This window comes from Kogia breviceps, chromosome 12 (genome assembly GCF_026419965.1).
Source record: "Kogia breviceps isolate mKogBre1 chromosome 12, mKogBre1 haplotype 1, whole genome shotgun sequence".
Lineage (NCBI taxonomy): Eukaryota > Metazoa > Chordata > Mammalia > Artiodactyla > Physeteridae > Kogia > Kogia breviceps.
This window is the reverse complement of record NC_081321.1, coordinates 34,505,504-34,527,915: the sequence shown is the minus strand read 5'-3', so window position 1 is coordinate 34,527,915 and position 22,412 is coordinate 34,505,504. Positions and strand designations below refer to the sequence as shown.

Genomic DNA, 22,412 nt, shown 5'->3' with positions numbered 1-22,412 from the left:
ATGGGATTTGGGGAGGTAGAGGAGGAAGAAATGGTTTGGAAGTAGCAGTGGCAAACACAGAAAATATTTACAGCCTCCAGATCCCAAGGTGGGTATGAAAGGAAAAATAGCCTTCACATGAGAGGACTACAGAAGAAGCAGCTTGGGGAAAATAGCCAGGTTTCATTAGGGCAAGAAACTGGGGAAACTGTGCAGGAAATAAAGGAATGAGGAAAAATGAATATATCCTATATATTCCCTAGGAATTTAGGATATAGAGAATTTGTTGTGATTTCTACATGACATAATAGAAAGGATGGTGTGGAGGTGGTTTTCTAAATTGGTTCAGATTAATAGAATACACTGTAGAAATGGGGTGAAGGTCCAGATGATGATGAATTTCCTGGAGAGTGTAGTTAACACAAAGAACGGAGTAGTACTGGTCCCCTGAGCATTTTACTTTTCCTGAATCTCCATCTGGTAGCCATGGGTTGTGTGAAGAATGAGTGAAGTTGTCTTCAAGAAGGTTTGTAAAGGTTTTTTTCTCTCTAATGTCAGAGAGAGATGGTTGGAATTTTCCTCTGGGTCAGCCGCAAAAGTTAGTATCTGTAAAAGTTTGTATCCGGCTTTCAAGAAGGTTTAAGGTCCAGGGTTAATTTAAGCCTACCTAGAAACCTAATCACATTGCAAGTTGGTTTTAGAGCTTCATTTATCTATCAATTTGGACTATTTCTTCCTGTCTTCTCATCCCTTCTTCCATCCCTATCTCTTCATATATAAATATCTAGCTACAGATTCTCTGGAATTATCTGGAAATTTTAGTTTTCAGGGATGGAGTTCAGACAAATCATTGTAAACAGGAGTATACTCTAGTCTCTTCTTTGTAGGCCTACAGATGGTATTTTAAAAGTGAACTTGAAACTTAACCCATTTTAATCCTGGAATTTTAATAGATGGAAGCCTGGAGTGGGTGAAGAGTCAAGTTGCAAATCACCAGATATCTCAGTATAACAGAGTCAAAATACACATTATATATAGAAATAAATTAGATTAGTAATGTCTTTTAAGGGGACTCAGGAAGGGAGAGGGAGAAGGGGAATTAAATAAATCTTTCAAACCTATTTCTTTTTTTGTTATCCAGAATTTTTCTTTCTGGTAATTGACCACCTCTTTGTTTCTTTTATAGGCATTGTTATTTAAGAATGGAAGAGGATACAGATTTTAGAATCAGGTTTAGTTCTTTGTGTTTCATTACGGATCACGTTGGATTTCATGGCACCATAAAAAGCTCACCAAGTGACTTTGTTGTTATTGAGATTGATGAACAGGGACAGTTAGTTAATAAAGCCAGTGATGAACCTATTTACAAGGTTAATAAAATACTACCTGGGCCAAATAATTTGGCTAAAAAAACAAAACTAGATCCTCAAAATTTATCCTTTGAAGAGAGAAGCAATCAAGAAGTCAGTACTTTGGCTGTGTGCTCTGGTGATGACCAAAATTATGAGTCTGGTTCAGAAAAGGAAGATACTGTCGAAGATGGAACTTCCAAAGGTGAAGAAGAAAACAGTGATGTATTAGGATCCTTGTTAGATGAAAAAACTAATGAATTACTGAATCAGTTTGCCTGTGATGTAAAAGAGACATGGAATTCTAAAACTGAACTAATTGGACCATCTCCTGAATTCTCATTAGGCAGAATCCTTGACAAAAACCAGAGGGCTATTTTGCATAGTGCTATTAGGCAGAAATTTCCTTTTTTAATAACTGTAGGAAAAAACAGTGAAATTGTTGTCAAACCAAATCTTGAGTATAAAGAACTCTGTCACTTGGTATCTGAAGAAGAAGCATTTGACTTTTTAAAATATTTGGATGCAAAGAAAGAAAATTCCAAATTTACCTTTAAACCTGATGTAAACAAAGATCACAGAAAGGCTGTCCACCATTTTATCAACAAAAAGTTTGGAAATCTTGTGGAAACCAAAACTTTTCCTGGACCGAATTATAGTGCTGATAATCCAAATGTAGTGATAACAGTAAGATTTCGGGAAAAAGCACACAAGCACCGGAAAAGATCTCTTCCTGAATGCCAGGAAAGAAAAGTTATATACACAGGTAATTTATTACATCATTATTATTTTCTTAGATAAACTTAGTTAAAGTTGTGTGAAAGCTGAATAATTTCAAATGAATTAAATAGCCTTGTCCAGAGAGATATTGGAAACAATATATGGGTCTTTTTTTTTGATGGAAGAGAAAGTCTTTCAAAATACACTGGTTGTAAAAATTAACCTTATTGATGGCGTTAACACAGATACTTATAGTTAACGTAGTCACAAATGTATAAAGTTGAAGCAGGTACTTTGCATTTAAGTAAGTCTTATGGGGATGAATCTTGATTTCATATTTTGAGAGTTATCTTAATTAAAATTAAGTATTTGGAGAGAGGTAGAATCTGTTTGCTGTGCTTGGGGAAGTGAATACCTTGTAATCTAAAACAGCTGGACTTCACTGCCCAAGGTAGGGAACCTGCAAACTTACAGTGAGTTCCTTCCTTTGGCTGTCAGTCTTTTAGAGAAGAGATTCTCAGATTTTAGCATGCGTTACAATCACCAAAAGGGCTTGTTGAGAGAGACCTCTGAGCCCTATTCTCAGAGTTTCTGATTTAGAATGTTTGGGGTAGGTCTTTCACAAGTTCCCAGGTGGTCCTTTTCCTGCTGGTCTGGGGACCACATTTTGAGAATCATTGTCTTAGGGAATATATTCACTTTCTAGGGAGTGGAACTGATGAAATCTCACTCTGCACGTTTGGCTGACCAGGTTTAATTGGCCTGTATCCTGCGTGAAGGATGGCAAGTGTTTCAGATGGTCCTGTTTTATAAGTAAACAGCACAGCATTTAAAATAAAAGCAGCAACTCAGATTTGCACAAATGTGTGTGGCACAGAAACAAGGTCGTCCTATGTAGGGAACTCTGTGATGTAAGTGGAAAGAGTTTGGTTTGGACCTTGGAACTATGTGAGTTTTATTTTATGTTACGACTTCAGTTTATAAAAAGATTTATGAACTTTTTAATATCTTTAGGACTTAGCTTCCATAAATGTAAAACTGGAAAGAATAATACCATGGGCAAGTTACTTAACAATTCATAACTTTGGGTTGTACTTTAAAAATGGGGTAGTAGTAGGGCTTCCCTGGTGGCGCAGTGGTTGAGAATCCGCCTGCCGATGCAGGAGACACGGGTTCGTGCCCTGGTCCGGGAAGATCCCACATGCCGCGGAGCGGCTGGGCCCGTGAGCCATGGCCGCTGAGCCTGCACGTCCAGAGCCTGTGCTCCGCAATGGGAGAGGCCACAACAGTGAGAGGCCTGCATACCGCAAAAAAAAAAAAAAAAAAAAAAAAAGGGGGTAGTAGTAAAGCCTAATTCACAATGATAACTCTAAGGATTAGATGAAATAAGGAATGCAAATATTTAGTATGTAATCGTTTTTCAAATATTGGTGTCTTCTGTCTTGGAAATTTGTCCAGTTGTGTGACTTACCTTTTCCATGAAAAAGCTGCTAGTATAGGAGTTGACACATGAGGCATGCAATAAATGTTAACAGATAAATCTGTTTTGAAGGAAAAACAAAACTAGTTTTACACATGGGGAGAGAATTGCTGATCAGTGATTTAAGCAGGTATAGATTTTGTACTACTTGAAATTCTAACAGTATTTGAATTAATGAACCAAAAAATTGTGGAAAATTTTATATATTAGTTTAAATTAGTTTTACAAAAACTATGAATAACTGGAGGGACATGTTCAAGGGAGGAATTGATGGTTCACCAGAGGATAGTATGAAGATACTGGGATACCTATAAGTACAAGAACAAAGAAAAAGACAAAGATAAACTTTGCCTATCCCAGATTTTGCTTAGGCCAGCCTTTTGTAAGAAAAAAAATAGTTCATATAAAAAAATTCCTTAATAAGTAGACCTACCTAAAAAATAGAAAGCTTAAAAAAAGCTTTTATTTTTAATTGTTACAAAATATACATACCATAAACTTTACCATTTTAACCATGTTTAAGTGTACAGTTTAATGGCATTAAGTACATTCACATTGTTGTACAACTATCACTGCCATCCATCTCCAGACTCTATTCGTCTCCTCAGACTGAAACTCTATGTCTGTTAGACACTAACTCTCGATTCCCTTCTCCCCTAGCTACTGACCACCAGCATTCTGCTTTCTGTCTCTGAATTTGACTACTCTAGGTATCTCATATAAGTGGAATCATACAACATTTGTCCTTTTGTGACTGGCTTATTTCACTTGGCTTATGGTTTATAAGGTTTACCTGTGTTGTGTGTGTGTGTTAGAATTTCTTTACTTTTTAAGACTGAATAATATTCTGTTGTATGTATATATACATCTTGTTATTTTGTTTATCCATTCATCTGCCAGTGGACACAGTTGCTTCCATCTTTTGGCTATTGTGAATAATGTGGCTATGAACATGGCTATATTGGTTTAAGTTCCTGTTTTCAGTTCTTTTGGCTATATACCCAAAAATGGAATTGCTGGATCATAAGGTAATTCTATGTTTAATTTTTTGAGGTAGTGCTATACTGTTTTCTTAGATGCTTTTTTTTTTTTTTTTTTGCTGTACTCGGGCCTCCCACTGCTGTGGCCTCTCCTGTTGCAGAGCACAGGCTCCGCACGCACAGGCCCAGCGGCCATGGCACACGGGCCCAGCCACTCAGCGGCATGTGGGATCCTCCCGGACTGGGGCACGAACCCGTATCCTCTGCATCGGTAGGTGGACTCTCAACCACTGCGCCACCAGGGAGGCCCCTCAGACACTTTTTTAAAAAAGGAATTGTATGAAAAATTTAAGCGTCCAATGACATTTTCATTTTAGGTATTGCATTTCTCAGCTCTAGAAGTTTTATTTAGTTTTCTTAGGTCCTCAATTTATTGTTATGTTCATGTTTTCCTATAATCTTTGAGCCTTTTTTTAAAAAATTTTTTATTTATTTATTTATTTTTGGCTGCATCGCGTCTTTGTTGCTGCGCATGGACTTTCTCTAGCTGCTGCAAGCAGGGGCTACTCTTCCTTGCAGTGCGTGGGCTTCTCATTCCGGTGGCTTCTCTTGTTGCGGAGCACGGGCTCTAGGCACATGGGCTTCAGTAGTTGTGGCACGTGGGCTCAGTAGTTGTGGCTCATGGGCTCTAGAGCGCAGTTTAAGCCTGTTTTTAATGGGTTTTCAAAAATATTTGTCTGCTAATTTCATCTCTGTTGTTTCTGGGTCTGTTTCTATTGACTGACTTTTATTTGGCTCATGGGTCATATCTTCCTGCTTCTTTGCATGTCCAGTACTATTTTTTGGAGGTCGAACATTGTGAGTGTTATCGTGTTGAGTGTCTGGATTTTGTTGTCTTGTTTTAGAGAGTGTTGAACATGCTCTAGCAGGTAGGAAGTAGTTTGCAGATCCATCTGAGGCTTCATCTTGAATTTTGTTAACAGAGGTCTAGAGTAGGCTTTACGCTAGTGCTGTCATATAGCTCTACTATGTATTTAAGGAGCCTATCCACACTGGACCTGATAGAGATGAAAACTACTAGAATTTGAGCTGCTGTTTTAATGGGATGAGTCTTTGGGGCATTGGGAAAGAACGAGTGTATTTTGAATGGGGGTGGGACATAAAGTATTAGAGCCAGAAGATAGGTTCTCAACATCTGAGAAGACTCTCAGCAGCTGGTGTGACACATGGAACATGACAGAAGTGATGGTGTGTGATGTCTAAGGCGAGGTCATAAAAGGTACTGCACTTTTTGCGCACAGTTCTTGGATTGCTCACTCTGGGGTAAGCTAGCTACCAGACTTTAAGGATCTTAAAGCAGCTCTTTGGAGAGGAACTGAGGCCTTCCGCCAGTAGCCAGTACCAACTTGCCAGCCACGTGAGTGAGTGATCCCCTTGGAAATGGATCCTCCACCTCCTGTCAGGAGTTTTGAGTAACTGCAGCCCTAGCCACATTGTGCTGCAGCCTCCTGAGAGAGCCTGATCTAGAACCACCAAACCACAGTGCTCTTGAATTCCTGATCCAGAGAAGTTCTGAGAGATAAGTGAACATTGTAAGCCAGTAGGGTTTGGGGCAACTTGTTATACAACACTAGATAAATGATATGTAACATTTAATTCTAGGCATGCAGATTACTAATCAGCAGGGAACTCAAGGGATCACCTATGCAGATTTCTGGAACACATTCTCTTACTCTGCCCTATGAATTCCAGCCCACTGGGCCTTCTTGAACTCCAGCCTCAGCAAGACCACTGTGCTCTACTTGGGTTCCTCCTCCCTGGCTCAGAAAGTACCTCTAGTTAGAAAACCATGGTATATTAAGACTCACCTCGTTTGTTTGCTTTTCCTTTTGGATCACGGTTCTGTGATGCCTTTAGTCTGGGGTCCAAAGACTGGTGTTTCATATGTTTTGTCTAGTTTTCTATTTGTTTACAGTGGGAGCTCAAGGTTGGTACCAATTATTTCAACATGGTGCTAGAAGTGGAAGTCTCAAATTGAATTTTAAAATTTAGCATAGTTGATTTTCTTTTTCAATACTTCATTTATTCCAAGTAATTAGGAAAATGTTATAAGTCTTATAAATTAAACATAAATTTAGTGATGTTTACATTTTCTTATATGCGCCAATATTATTTACTAATTTAATGAGATTTCAACATAAAAAAGACAAGTTTAAATCAATTAGACATTTTTAATTGGAATTACTTGAGTTTCATTACCTTAAACATTCCAAGTATGTAAGACATTCAATAACAAATACTAAAAACCATGAATTTGATCATCTTAAATATTTCTATTCTAAATTCTGTATCTTCGTGGATAAAATATACCTATGCAGTAAAGCTAATCAGCAACAAACTGACATAATCTCAAACAATTTGGAGGCTCCTTCTTAGATGGCTGAGCTTGCCTAATGACCTGTGAGTGACACGCCTAGATTGTCAGGGACAGATTTGACACATTGAACTCTAGTTATCAAACACGTGTACTTTAAAACTTTAAGTGTTGCTCTCCTAGCCTTCTTACTTTATATAATACACTTTCTTGGTCTGTTTTTCACAGTTTGTACCTCCTAGCCAGGCTGCTGCAACACTTTTAAGATATCTTAGTAGTGTCTGTCTAATTCCATAGTTTTGGTATATTTGAAAGACTACTATATTTTTTCAGTTCCAGGACTAGTATAGCTCTTATAAATTATTGTGAACCCCAAACAGCTTTTGTTTATGTGTTAATTATATTTAACCTATTAGCAATGTAAAATGAATTTTAAAAGATATGAATTTATTTAAAATAATCTATTTTATTTATCGATGAAGGTGGTCAAAAGGTACAGACTCCCAGTGATAAAATAAATAAGTCTTGGGATATAATGTACAGCATGGTGATGCTGTGTTGTATATTTGAAAGTTGCTAAAGGAGTAGATCTTAACAGTTCTCATCACAAGGAAAAAATTTTTGTAGTGATCATTTCACAATATGTACAAATATTGAAGCATTATTGCTGATTTTAAAAACGTTTTCATAAATGTCTGTTTTTCTTCATATTTTTGAGACTTGCTATTTTCATGATTTTCGAGGTTATTTATATAGAGATCTAAAGAGCATACAGATATTTCCCTTTCTTTTAAACAGCATTATTTCTAAAGTGTAGATATTACAAGCTTTTGTTTAGCTATTTCATATGTTCAGAGATAGATAGATAGATAGGTAAATTTCACATCCTTCTACTTCCTGAGTCACATGTACGTTAAATGTTCATTTTTCTTAGAGCACTCCTCAAAGAGACCCATGTAGCTGCTGATGACAGTTACAAGAGGTGAACAGAATAGAAATTATTCTGCAGAAAACTTTGAATTTCCTTTTCATGATTTGAGGGAAAAGGGCAGTACTTTGAAGCATCTTATATGTATATGGTGAGCTGAGGATTGAGGTATTTTGTTACTGTCAATGTTGGCAGGTTATATAGGCCAACAAGTTAGGGGTCTTTTTTGGTAGCCGTTACTGTGCTTGTTCCTCCTACCTCTTCTGCAACCTCACTCCTACCCTCTCATCTAGTAGACATTTGAAGCAGCTACCACGAAGCAAGTATGGTTTTATTTACTGGTTTGCTGGCCTGGAACTCCCAGTCCGTGAGGTGCACAAACTTTAAAGAGATAAATTATAACATGGTGTTCAGTGTCACAGTATAGATAATGACAGCTAGTGGAGACATGCAGATTTAAGTAATTAACTTCCTGTAAAGTTCATTTATTCATTCATTCAATAAATACTTGAATACTTACTATGTGTTAGGCTGAAGATACAATGGTCAATAAGACAAACGTGATTGCTGCTTTGTGAGCATTCAGCCTTGAGAACCTGGAAAGAATTTGAGGGGTTCAGAACCGCTGTGGCCATTGGGTCTTGAAGCATGAATAGAAGTATGGCAAATAGTAAATGGAGGGAGCACATGAAGACTTTAGTCCATCCAAGGATTGTGAGGAGTTCTCTGTGTTAGGGTTATAGGTTATATGAGTGGGAGTGGCACACGCGGAGACTGGAAGGGTAGATTAGGGCCAGTGTGACTGGGGCCAGTATGAACGTCAGATCAGGGAATTTGGATTTTTTTTTTTTCTGTAAGCCTTTAATGAGCCCACTAGCATTTTAAAAATGAGTGCTGAAATCCATGAGGTTTTGTATTTTACTGGGTGTATTTTGATTAAAAAGTACTCATTATTTAAACTAGTGATTTGATTCATTATAACGATCTGCCAGTCTGCTAAGAATGTAATTGATGTATGTTAGCTGCTTTTTTTGTAATCGGGGATTGTTTTTGTTTCAGCCTTTACCCTACGAAAAGAAAATCTGGAAATGTTTGAAGCTGTTGGTTTTTTAGCTATCAAACTTGGAGTGATTCCTTCGGATTTTAGTTATGCAGGACTTAAAGACAAGAAAGCCATCACTTATCAAGCAATGGTTGTTAGAAAAGTGACACCAGAGAGGTAATAAGATGTTACTTTAAAGGACAGACTTTATTTTCTTATTGCATCAAAAACTCAGAATAATACTGGGAGCATATTAACCTCACGATCAATAGTAATTGATTACAGTCTTACTCAGCAACATATTCTGCATTAATAGTATAATTATCTTCTAAATAGGGTTTTGTTTTGTTGTTGAACAAAACAAAACCCTATTTAGAACTGTAAACTCTATTTAGAAATAAAACTCTATTGAACAACAAAACAAAACTCTATTTAGAAGATAATACATGTTTATTTAGAAGATAGTACATGTATTATTTAGAAGATAATATGTGTATTTAGAAGAAATACATGTTTATTATAGAATATTTAGAAAATAGAAAAAAGAATAAAAAAGAAATTAAATGTCACTGAAAATTCTCTTACTCAGAAATTACCACAATAACATTTTGATCCATTTCCTTCCAGTCTTTTTTCAAATACTATGCTACATACAGATGCTACAAAGCCATTTTTTACATACGTGAAAATCGCACTGTATGTGTAATTTATATTTTACTTATAAAAATAATTAGTATTCTTAATGAAAATTTATGTCATGAAATATTTCAGAGTCATGTTCATTATACAGACTAATTTATTTAACATTTATTAACATTAAATTGAAAATTTGAATAAGAAAGTGTTCAGAGCAGAATTTAGGAAAATCCTCTGGCACTAGTGGTTTTTTGGTAACATTGGAGAAAGAGAGACTGAGGAGGAAAGGAGCAAAGTCTAAGGACAGGAAGAGCAGAGAACAGTTAAGAGGTTCTATCCCTTGAACTAAGAAGTCAGAAGGCTACATAGATAGAGTAGTAGCATTAGGCATATGTGTTCCAGTTCTTAAAATAACTCTTAATATAATCCTATGATAAAGGGTTTTTAGTGTACATTTGTTGAAATAAATGAAAGATGTGTTTTTGAAATAGTTCCCCCAATTTTTGTTTTCGTATTCTGATATAAGTGGTTGTCTGCCAACTGTCATTTAAACTTTATTTAAACTAATTTTTTGACATTTTTAACATAATTTTTTAATGTTGAAGCATTTAAACTAATTTTTAAATGTAAGATTTAACTGAGTCTATATGATTTATCATTTATAGGTTGAAAAATATTGAAAAAGAAATTGAAAAGAAAAGAATGAATGTGTTTAATATTCGGTCTGTAGATGATTCCCTTAGACTTGGTCAACTCAAAGGAAATCACTTTGATATTGTCATCAGAAATTTAAAAAATCAAATAAATGATTCTGCAAACCTGAGAGAGAGAATTTTGGAGGCAGTAGAAAATGTTACGGTAAGAAAACTGCGCTTTAAAAAAAAATTATTTTATTTATATTTGGCTTAGTTGGGTCTTAGTTGCTGTACTCGAGACCTTTCATTGAGGCATGTGGGCTTCTCTCTAGTTGTGGTGCGTGAGCTCTGGAGAGCGCAGGCTCTCTAGTCGTGGTGAGCGGGCTCAGTTGCCCCACAGCAGGTGGGATCTTAGTTCCCCAACCAGGGATCAAACCCGTGTCCCCTGCATTGGAAGGCGGATTCTTAACCACTGGACTACCAAGGATGTCCCCAAACTGCACTTTAAAGTAGAGTGTTATAGGAAAATCTTCATAGTCCCTCCCTTTACATTGAGATAAGAAGGGAAATTTTTCTTTTTCTTTTGTACCTTTTCTTTTTATGCATGTATAATTATTTTTTAAAATGATAGTTAGGGCCATTTGACTTATTTAAAAATTTTTCTTCTTAGTACACTTTTTTGTATCGAAAAAACACGACTTTAGTGTAATAAAAAAAATTGTATAGTGTTCCTCAGTGTGGGGGTAAAAACTATCTGTATGAAAAGACAGATTTTTTTTTTTTTTTTTTAGTGTCTGCCATATAGAGTAGTATTTCAGGCAAAGAGATTAATTTTGGGGGAAACTTTGTCTAGTAATTCTTTTCAGAAATCTTTGGCAAATAGTTTTTATATTACTTTTCAGAATCTTTTTTCTTTTCAATCTAATTTTGAATTTTGTTTCAGTGTATACAAATGATAAATCATATATATTTTGTCTTACAGTAAAAAATTACTTACCATAAGTTTTTAAATGACATTTGCCAGGCATCTAAATATGCACATACAACCATAGCCTTCATTCTGATCATGTAGACTATGGGTTCAGCAAACTTTTTTCTGTAAAGGGCCAGATAATAAATATTTGTGATTTTGTAGGCATATGGTCTCTGTTGCAGGTACTCTACTGCTGTTGTGTGGAAGCATCCATGGACAATATGTAAATGAATGAGCATGGCCATGTTCTAATAAAACCTTGTTTACAAAAACAGGTGTTGGGCCAGATTTGACTTGTGGGCCAGTTAATAGTTTGCCAACTCCTGATTTAGACCCATAATTCTCAACCTGGGGTGCTTTTAAAAAATTTCAGCAGTCTGTCTCTTCTCCCAAACCAATTAAATAAGAACATTTGGGGATGCAGCTTAGGCATTAGCATTAAAAAAAAAAAAACCTCCCTAAGTGATTCTTCTCTACAGCTAACACTGAGAAACACAGATCTAAGTTTCTGACCACAAAGACCTTTTTACACAATTTTATGCCTCTCCAGCAGGAAAACAAACAAATCAGGTTTTAATCAATGTCATGCCTAACAGGAAAATATCTTCCAACTAAAGATTTTAAAAATCTTTAAAATATACAGGCATTCCCCGATTATATACTCTTAATATGGTTGTTTTTTCCTTTTCTTCTAGACCTACCTAAGATTCTTTTTTTTTTTTCCCCGATAAACTATTTAAAAGATATCCCTTAGAAAAGGGAGTGGGGTTTTCCAAACTCTGATAGCATTTATTGCCAGACTTTCATTTGGTATTTATGCATATACATTTTTAAATCCCCACTAGGAATAATCTTAGATTTAGCCAACTTTCCTTTGGTTCTCATGATGAGGGGAAGGAAGTTGAGAAGTCCTGAAAATAAGAAGTTTTTGGAGTTTTGTTTTAAAGGGTTATAAACCTTTTGTTATATAACCAACCCTAAGTAGTTTGGAGGGGTACTTAAAACTCTTCTGGTGTTTGTAGGATATTGTGTAATGTTATTTTTCCAAATTTGAAATAATTAAAAGTATTTAACTGTGAGATTTAATACAGGGAGTACTTATTCTATCTGCAGTTGATCTCTGTGGCATGAAGTCAGGACGCAGTTTCTTGTGTACCATGCTGATTACAAATTATCTTAGCATCTTTTATTGAATAGTCCTGGAGTTGGTGCTTGATAATCATTGTTGAATGAATATATATTCCCGCATAGAGTGAGTGTAGAGAACTCTTTCGTCTTTCAAGAAACCATCTGGGCCTGGGGTTTGCTTTGTGAGAACATGTTTAACCACTGACCAATGTCTTTAATGGTTGCAGTGTAAAATTACAATTTTCTATTCCTGCTGAAGTGATGCCATGCCATTGCCTTGGCCCAGGCTTTCAGAAACTGAGATAATCGAAAAACCAACCATTATATATAAAGAAGCCAAGACTTGCTGGGTTTGAAAAAAAATCTGCTCTGTATTTCAAGCATCTCCAGACAGCAGAAGTCTCAAAATCAGAAAGAGCTTGAGGGCAAAGGCAAATCCAGTACTAGGTAACCAGTACATCCCAGTTTTCCCAGAACTTTCATGAGTTTAGCACCAAGAGTCCCACATTCCAGAAAACTCCTCAGTAATGTGAATGAAAAGCTGACATATTTTTAAAGTTTTTCACTTATTTTCTAACTTCTAATCATTTGTTCTTTTCCTTTCTATATTTTAACTGTATAGTGTTTCTCAGGCCATTTGGTATCCATGTGTGTATTGCCAATTACAAGATTCTTTTATTGAAATAAATACAGACCTACAAGAGTATGGACTTGAGGATATGGGGAGGGGGAAGGGTAAGCTGTGACGAAGTGAGAGAGTGGCATGGACATATATACACTACCAAATGTAAAATAGATAGCTAGTGGGAAGCAGCCTTATAGCACAGGGAGATCAGCTCTGAGCTTTGTGACCACCTAGAGGGGTGGGATAGGGAGGGTGGGAGGGAGGCAGAAGCAAGAGGGAAGAGATATGGGAACATATGTATATGTATAACTGATTCACTTTGTTGTGAAGCAGAGACTAACACACCATTGTAAAGCAGTTATACTCCAATAAAGATGTTAAAAAATAAATAAATAAATACAACAAGGAAGACTTGATTACATATTCCGACACAATAATTGTATATTTTTATCTTAGTTTGGGGCTATAACAAAGAACCATAGACTAGGTGAGTTTTAAACAAGAGAAAATTACTTCTCATAGTTCTGGAGGCTGGAAGTCTAAGATCAGGGTTCCTGCCTGGTCTTCTTATTGTATTCACACACTGCAGAAATAGAGTGGGCTAGTTCTACCACCATTTCTTATAAGGGCACTAATCCTATTCATGAGGGCTCTATCCTCATGACCTAATTACCTCCCCAAATCCCCACCTCCAAACACCATCAGATTGGAGGTTAGGATTTCAACATATGACTTTTGGTGGCTCACAGGCATGCAGTCCATAACAATATACTTTTAATTAATTGATTTTTTTTGTATTTATAGAATAAAGGGTTTGTGAATTACTACGGACCACAGAGATTTGGGATGGGAAGGAAAGTTCACACAGACCAAATTGGATTGGCTTTGCTGAAGAGTGAAATGGTATGGATTCTTTAAAAGTATGGACTTAGCTGTTTTGTCAGTTGTCCTTACTACATAAGCCCGCTCCTTGCTTTCTTAATCCAGCATATAAATGCAGCTATACCGCCACATACATATACCATACATTACATCATGTTTATTGAGTAGCCACTATATTCTTGGTATCACATTATAACAAAGGAAACTGTATGTGATGCCCCTGTATTTAATACCTGCTTGAGACTAACAGGGACTTGACCAGCATTCATCAAATTCTTAGTGAGCTGAATAGAGGATTTTGAGAAAGCTTACGCCCAAATTTGAGAAATCTGATATCAGATATTATGCAAGATAGGAATTCACCCAATGGCAGAGACTAAGAGGAATAGCAAATTTGAAAAAGAAAATCTGGCTAGTTTCAAACGAAACTAAAAATGCATGTCATAAATAAGCAACATTCGCCCAGTTATTATATTATATATTTAAAAAATGTATATTATATATATATAATTACATATTATATATACACACATTTTCACACTGGTTGCAGTACACATAATAGAGAAAAACTACAAAACTATGAAAATTATATATTTGAGCAAATGTAGTATTATTCATATAATAGTGTAATGCTTACTCATTTGTGTTCTGATATGCTTTCTTGAGTGGAAGAGAAAGGAATAGTAAAAGCACTTGTGAGAAGCACTGTGCATGTGAACATCATCTTACACATGGAAATAAGGTTGACAGCTGGTGATGTAGACCACATCTGCAAAACTGCAGTCAGTCTGGGCTTAACATTTCAGAGGGAGTTTAGCAAGTGGGATATAACTGATATGATAAAGGGTCTAGAAACTGTATTGATGAGAAATGATTAACTGAACAGTGTTCTTTCAGCCGAGAAAACTCTGAAGAGGGAATTAGCTTATAAAGTATTGGAAATTTTATCATATGGAAGAAGAATTTAATAGTTAGGGGTCTGAAGAATGCATCATGTGTTCTGTTTGAGTTCTGCCAGTTGTCAAATATGTCACTCTAGGCAGGTTAATTAATTTTCCCAGCCTCAGTTTTCTTATCTGTAAAATGGACATAATACGTATTTTACAAGATGTTTGTGAGAAGTAAATGAGATAATTTTTGTGAAAGAACCTAGTGTAGTGTCAGGCTCATAGTAGATGAATGTTCAAAAATATGATTAGACTGTTAATTGTCTGGTTTTAACAGTGGTAGAAATTCAGGGGGCCAAGTTTTAGCCTAGTGTAAGAAAGATTTTTCTAACCAAAGAAATGGGCTTCCTCCTCCGCCACTCCCCACCCCAAGAACTGGAAATTCCTCTTGTTATCATTACATTTAAACAAAAGCTGGTTGGCTACCCCTTCAATGACTACCTCTTTCAAACTTCATATTCCATGCTCCTAATTATTTGTTAACTTGTAGACTATTAGTTATCAGTTATTGCTGTGGAACAAATTACCCCAAAACTTAGTGGATTAAAACCACAAGCATTTATTATATCACTATTTCTGAGGGTCAGGAATCTGGGAGCAGCTTAGCTGGGCATTTTTGCATCAGGGTCACTCATGCATTTGCGGTTATCTATCAGCTTGGGTAGTCTCTGAAAACTTGAGTGGGTACCGAGGATCTACATCCAAGCTCACTCTCATGGTTGTTGGCAGGAACCTTGAGTTTCTTGCCATAGTGGTACTCGTGGCATGGCTTCCCCCAGAGAGAGGAGTCTAAGAGCACGACAGAGAGAGAGAGGGAGACCACAACAGAAAGCTCATGGATAACCAACAAGGACCTACTGTATAGCACAGAGAACTCTGCTCAATATTATGGAACAACCTAAATAGGAAAAGACTTTGAAAAAGAATAGATACATGTATATGTATAGCTGTATCACTTTGCTGTATACCTGCAACTATCACAACATTGTTAATCAACTGTATCTGACATAAAATAAAAAGTTAAAAAAAAGTAGGGTCCTATATCTCTTGACACGCTCTCTTTGCTAAAGGAAATAGAATATTCCTTCAGAGAAATGAAATGAGAAAAAAGTTGCAGTTTGGTAAAATGGAGGGGAGTAATTCCTTTTCAGAGGATACAGATTTTAGCCTCATAAAACTTCTTTAAAAATAGAGCATGTATTCCTTTCTTCATTCATTCATACTCAATAAATATTCATTGAATAAAAAAAGAAAGAAGAAACTTCAGTGTCTTTCATAGCCTAATCTTGGGAGGGACAGACCTTCACTACTTCCGTATTCCACGGTCACGCAGACCAACCCTGATAAGTATGGTAGAGGACTGCCCAGGCGTGAGCACCAGGTGCTTGAGACCATCGGGGCCTGTCTTAGAGGTTGTCTCCCACAGCTGGAAAGGCAGATTTTCTTCTTTTCCTTTTGCTTGAAGCACGCCCTCCCCAACCTTTACATTCCTTATGTCTCAATTTAAATTCTCATCCCACTACTCAAGAATTAGTGAATTCCCCTTATCCTGTGACTGCACAGCCTCCTAGACTTCCCATCTCAGGTTTGACTACATTTTATAATTATTGCTTATTTAATCTTTTCCGGTAAACGGAGCCCACAAGTCTCTTGCTCAACACTCTATCCCTGGTATCTCCACAGTGCCTAGCACATGGCAGATGCTTAATAGTATTTGTTTGAATGAATGAATAATGTTAACAGAAGAATGAGTGGGAGATTAGGTTGCTTGACCTATTTTAAGATCCTTTCTTACTCTAAGGCACATACTTAGAAGTAAGTTGTGCTGGAGACAGTGATAATATATAGGAACTAGTAGATACCTTTTTTTTTTAAAAAAAAAAAAAAAGGAGCATCTTTTAATCTATTTAGGTTTTAAAAGAAAATATTAAAGTTGGCAATTTTTAAAAATGACTTTGGCAATTATTTTTAAGACCACAGAATTCTGAGACTTGAGAACACAAATGAAATTAGTGGCTTGCCATTCCCCTATGCTTGTTCCTTCCCTTATTTTTGTTGTGTATTTTTGTTGGCTAAGTCTGAGTTTTATGTCATCACTTAATACTTGCATTCATAGTTTGATGATAGAGGCAAAGAGTGACAGAAGAAGAACTGTGGAAATGGTGGGGAGAGCACTTTTCCAGTCCATAATATTTTAAACCTATGTATCAGGTTGCTTTGTACAGGAGGTTAATTTTAAATTTAACATTGTTTAACTTTTGAACACTTACAGACAAAAATGCCATGTAAAATATCATGTGACATGCTTATTCTTGTTCCTTTGTTAAATGTCTGGCATTTGTTAGATGTCAGACAATTTGTACCTTTTTTTAAAAAAGTAAGTAAGTTTTCATTTTCATTTAACCTATGTTTGCTTGTTTGGTTTTTAAAGGTGAAGGCTGTAAAATTATTTCTTACACCAGAAGATTTGGATGATCCTGTAAATAGAGCAAAGAAATATTTTCTTCAAACTGGTACTTAAAAAGTTTCTTTACCCCATACATAACCGTGCAGATACATAATATAAGTGTTGTGTCAGCAGGAGGGCATTCATTACAACATAAATACAATAAGAAATAGACTGTAATATATTGTATATTTAAGCATTTTTATTATGTGCCTTAGGCACTCCATTTTTGGCCAGATCTCTGGGATTTTTGTCTGTTCTAATTCTTGCTTGGGGGTAGGGGTGAGGGAAAAGATGCTTTCTGAGTTTTTCTTGGCCTAAATCCTCGAAGGATTTAGGTATTGATGGAAGTATAATTCACTGCAATCAGAGGAGGCTGAAAAAATAAACTAAATAAAAGTACATTTGTTATATCTGATACTTTGTACATTGTTTTTGATCTAGTTGCCATTTAGCCCTGACTGCTGATTTTGAAAACTTTAGCCCAATATATTTAGAATGCTTAATGAGAAGCACTAAAAAAAAGTTGTTACGAGTGTGGGTTCTAGAGTCAATCTACGAGGGTTTAACTCTCAACTTTAGTACTTCCCAGCTGTATAGTCTTGTGCAAGTCATTTAGTTTCATTCTTTTAGTTTCTTCATCTGTAAACTGAAGCTAATAATGGTACCTAAAAGACTGTTATGAGATTTAAATAAGATAATAGATAGCAATGCTTTTAAAATAGTGCCTGGCACGTTCTGAATACTGAATAAATATTAATTATATTTAAACAATAATGGCAACTGTAGCATTTTAGATTCATTCAAATATATGATCGACATATACGTGCATAATGAATTTCACTTACATTGAAATAAAGGACATCAGTTTTCAAATATCTCCATTCATTGTTTTAAATTCTGTACATATTACCTATATGTAATGATTCACAGGAGAAAAATATTTTTATGCCACACCAGAATCTGTAAACAGTGTGAGCATTTCAAATTGTTATGAGTAATCTAAGTAATACTAAGGAAAATTCAAAATTGCATCTATTGTAGGGTCCTGAGAAAATAATTTCCTTTTGGCAGTGATTCTTAAACTCTAGTGTGCTTAAGAAACCTGGTGCATTTATTAAAATGCTGAATCCAAGGCCCTTCCTGAATAAGCATCTTTGCCATGGAGTCCAGTAACCTAATTTTAAAAAGCATCCTACTAGCAAGACCTAATGGTACACTTGAAGGATCCAGATGTCAACCCTTTCTTATTCAAAAAATTCTCAGTAAAACGTCTAGAATAGCTCTTTAAAAATCTCTAAGCTCAAGGGTTTATGTAATGCTTTAAAAAAAAAAATCCTCTAAATAACTGCAAATTAGTTTATCTCCATCCTGAAGCTGGAGTTACTAATGTTGTGCTCCTTTTAAATCAGGGAAAGCGATTGAGCCATATGATTAATGATCTTTATTAAAAACAAACAAACAAAAAACCTCTTCAGGGCTTCCCTGGTGGCGCAGTGGTTGGGGGTCCGCCTGCCGATGCGGGAGACACGGGTTCGTGCCCCGGTCCGGGAAGATCCCACGTGCCGCGGAGCGGCTGGGCCTGTGAGCCACAACTGCTGAGCCTACGCGTCTGGAGCCTGTGCTCCACAACGGGAGAGGCCACGACAGTTAGAGGCCCGCGTGCCGCAAAAAACAAACAAAAAACTCTTCAAGTGTAGCTCTGGTTTATAGTTGGTGCTGAGCATCATCTTCATATTCAGGTCCCCCAGATAGCTCAGCTCATTTCGAGAGCACGGTGAAGGTCTTAGTAACTGGCCTTTAAATAAAAGTGACTAACTGATCTTCACTTTCTTTCAGAGGATGCTAAGGGCACACTTTCACTGATGCCTGAATTCAGAGTTCGGGAGAGAGCATTGTTAGAGTCCTTGCATCGCTTTGGCGTGACAGAGGAGGGCTGTATCCAGGCGTGGTTCTCTTTCCCCCATTCCATGCGCATATTCTACGTTCATGCATATAGCAGCAAAATCTGGAATGAGGCAGTATCTTACAGACTTGCAACCTATGGATCAAGAGTGGTGGAGGGTGATTTGGTCTGTTTGGATGAAGATACTGATGATGAGCATTTACCAAGTAGTAAAGTAAGTGTCATTTCATCAAGAGTAGTTACCACACCAGGAATACTAATTTTCAGAAGCCCTATTTTAGAAACAATTTAAAACTAAACATGCTTTCCTTTTTTTTTTTTCTTTAAACTTATATTTGCTCATCTCCTGCTTCTACTCTGCTGTCAGCTGACGCTTAACATGCTATTGAATGGAAAAATAAAAATAGTGGTATGAAGTGAAAGTTACATAGTAAACCTTCCTTTAAAGAACACATTCTTTAGAATAAGATTTTTATAATAATGGTATATAGGGTATGTAATGTCATGTGCGTTTCTTTTATATAGGTGCGACTTTACAGCTTGCTTTTTTCCCCTCTTAACAGTATCTTAGAGGCATTTATATTAATGAAATATAATTTTGTATTGTGAAAATTGATCCTTCCATTTCCTCCACATCCAACTAGTATTTTTTATAGTATTTTAATCTCTGTGGGATTGAACTAAATAATGAAATTTAATTCCATAAATCATGTAAGGTAATTTATTTTATAGTATTGTAATGCAAAAAGAGCAGAGTATCCTCCATCATGATCTTAATTCAGTCTCACAAATATATTTATAAAATTAATGAAGGGATTTGAGTAGTGCTTTTGTCTATAACATAAAATCATTGACCTTTAGAGGACAAAAGGATTTTAGAGACCCTCTTTTCTAATTCCCATTTTATAGAAATGAAATTGAGACCCAGGCTGGAGAGGAGACAGATTAAATGACATAGGTAGCCCTTAATCTGTTGTCTGATTCCTAGCCCAGATTAGTCCCTACCAGAGAAACTGTGGAGTGTAGAAAAGGTGTCAGCATCTAGAGATAGGACACGGCCCAGTTTTTCAAAAATGGAGAAAAATAGACTGAACGTTCCATAAAGGAAGCTTGATCTAAATTAATGGCAGAGTTCTAGATGTATGAATTAAGGATTTTTTTGGTTTCAAGTAATAGAAACCCACCTCAGACTAACTTAAGGAAAACAGACAGGAATTTCTTGGCCCTCGTAACTAAAAGTGCATGATTGATTAAGGCACAGCTGTATCAAGGGGCTTAAGCAGCGTCCTAAATCATCCGTCTCATTTGCTTTATCTTGCAGCTCTGCTTTACTCTCTGTTAGATCCATTCTCAGTGTCTTCTCCAGAAAAGAGGGCTTTTCTTTCCCAACAGTTTCAATCAAAGCCATGGAAATGAGCCTCAGTGTCTAGGAATGGCTTGGCTTGAGTCACATGTCCCCAGACCAGTTATTGTGGACTGGAGTATGTGATTGGCAAAACCTATGTTCCAAGGGCTCCTTCCTGGAACCATCCCATCCAAACCACATTTAAGAACTGGGAGGGAAGCTCCCAGGAAAATGCAGGTGCACTACCAGAAAAGAGGGAGTAAAGGCTGAGTGATGAGTGAGCCAGAACAAAGATGTCTGCTTTACTATTTTATTCTATGAATGGCTTATGACTGTTTAGATAAGAAAGTGATCACTAAGAGCATAAATCATTAAGAATGGTCATTTAACTGAGACACAGACTCTGAAGCTGTTTAAGAAAAAAAATCTAGCAGCATCGTAGGTTTTATTTTACCTCATATGAGTGGAGGAAGAGATATGTCAGTTGATTCCATTTTGATAAATAATGAAAAAAACACAAGTTTTTTTAACACCTTTCAGAAAACATGTCCATTTAAATATTACCTAGGCAACACATTATTTAGTAGGTCAGCCATTTCTAATTCAGATTTTCAGAAGTTAAAGGTCACTTTGACAAAATATAACAATAATCTCTGAAATGCGTGTGTCTTGTAAGACTTCTTTGTTCCATGTAACATTTGCATGGATAGTTTTGTGATCAGGATTGAATCTGCTTTTCTTTCAGGAGACGTAGTAGGAAAGAGAGTATTTTCTCCTTTACATTTTGCAGAGTTTCCTTTTATTAGCAGCAAAAAGTGTCTATATTTTTAAGATCAATCATTTATACTTTATTAGTTAGCATTGAGAAAAGAAAAGGCAGGAATTGGAGTCTCAAGACATAAAATATGTGTAACTGAATCACTTTGCTGTACACCTGAAACTAACATAGCATTGTTAATCAACTCTACACCAATATAAAATAAAAAGTTAAAGAAAAAAAACAAACAAAAAAGACATAAAATATGAAAAGGAAAAAGACAAACTAATATTTCTAATAAATGGTATATAGAACAAACATGTCATGTTGTGCATCTACATTAAAAATTGTAGGAAACTGAGTCCCTTTTTGATAGAATTACTAGGACTACCGATGCATCTTAATTTCAAGTGACTTGGCAGATTCTCGTATAATATTTTTGTGAACAAGATGGAGAAATATGAGTTAGACAATGAGAATGGTGAATTCATCTTTGCAGAGCAGCCATACAGCAAAATCATGTTTGTTAATTTATCGATTGATATCAACCTGGAGGGAGTTCTCTAAAGACAAAACATGGTACTCTGTACTTGACCATGTTTGTTCAGTATTTTCATAAATTGCCTAAATTGCAGCATTGTAGGTATGCTTATGAATTTGTGAAAGACAAAAAGCTGGAAGTGATGATGCAAGAGAGATCATAGCCCCATGTATTTGGTCAGATCACATCTGGAGTGTTATGTCCATTTCTGAGTGCAGCAGTTAAAATGGGTTATTTACATGTAAACAAACAAATAAACCCAAAATGAAAAACCAAGAAAGGAGAGAGTAGGGAGGATTGAGAAAGCAAGCAGATTTAGAGAAGATCTAGACATTATATTACATGATGAATGCTTTAGGAAATTGAGGCTGTTGTAATCCTCATGGAATGATGACAGCTGCCTTTATACTTGAGCTTTCATGTGCCGGAGAAATCAGAATTATTCTCTGTCCTAGAGCAACATTTCTCAAACGTAGCTTATCACTCACCTCTTTTTTTTTTGCCTTGTATGTGTGACACCTATTACTAGTCTATGAAACGCATTTTGTGAAGCACTACTTCTCATAGAGTATTATGACATTTGTTAGGGACAGAGGTTGGGTGGTCTCACAGAGGCAGATTCTTGATTCAGGATAGTAAGAAAAAACAACTTTGCAATTTAGAAAAAGATCGTTGGTAACTGAGGTGAATGTGTTGCTTCAGAGTGTTAGCTGCCCACCGTTCTCTTTGTATTTCCATG

General features: G+C 36.2%; 1 protein-coding gene across 18 annotated transcripts in view; it reads left to right on the top strand.

Annotated features, from left to right (window-relative positions):
• Positions 1 to 22,412, top strand: part of PUS7L (pseudouridine synthase 7 like) — a 146,726-nt gene that overhangs the window by 2,961 nt on the left and 121,353 nt on the right. For all 18 annotated transcript variants that reach the window (XM_067009116.1, XM_067009115.1, XM_067009109.1 and 15 more), the window contains 6 exons: positions 1,166 to 2,094; positions 8,870 to 9,029; positions 10,154 to 10,346; positions 13,654 to 13,752; positions 17,110 to 17,191; positions 18,964 to 19,244. In XM_067009116.1, coding sequence (XP_066865217.1) covers positions 1,182 to 2,094; positions 8,870 to 9,029; positions 10,154 to 10,346; positions 13,654 to 13,752; positions 17,110 to 17,191; positions 18,964 to 19,244 — 1,728 coding nt within the window. In that variant the 5' untranslated portion in view covers positions 1,166 to 1,181. The remainder of the gene's footprint in view (positions 1 to 1,165; positions 2,095 to 8,869; positions 9,030 to 10,153; positions 10,347 to 13,653; positions 13,753 to 17,109; positions 17,192 to 18,963; positions 19,245 to 22,412) is intronic.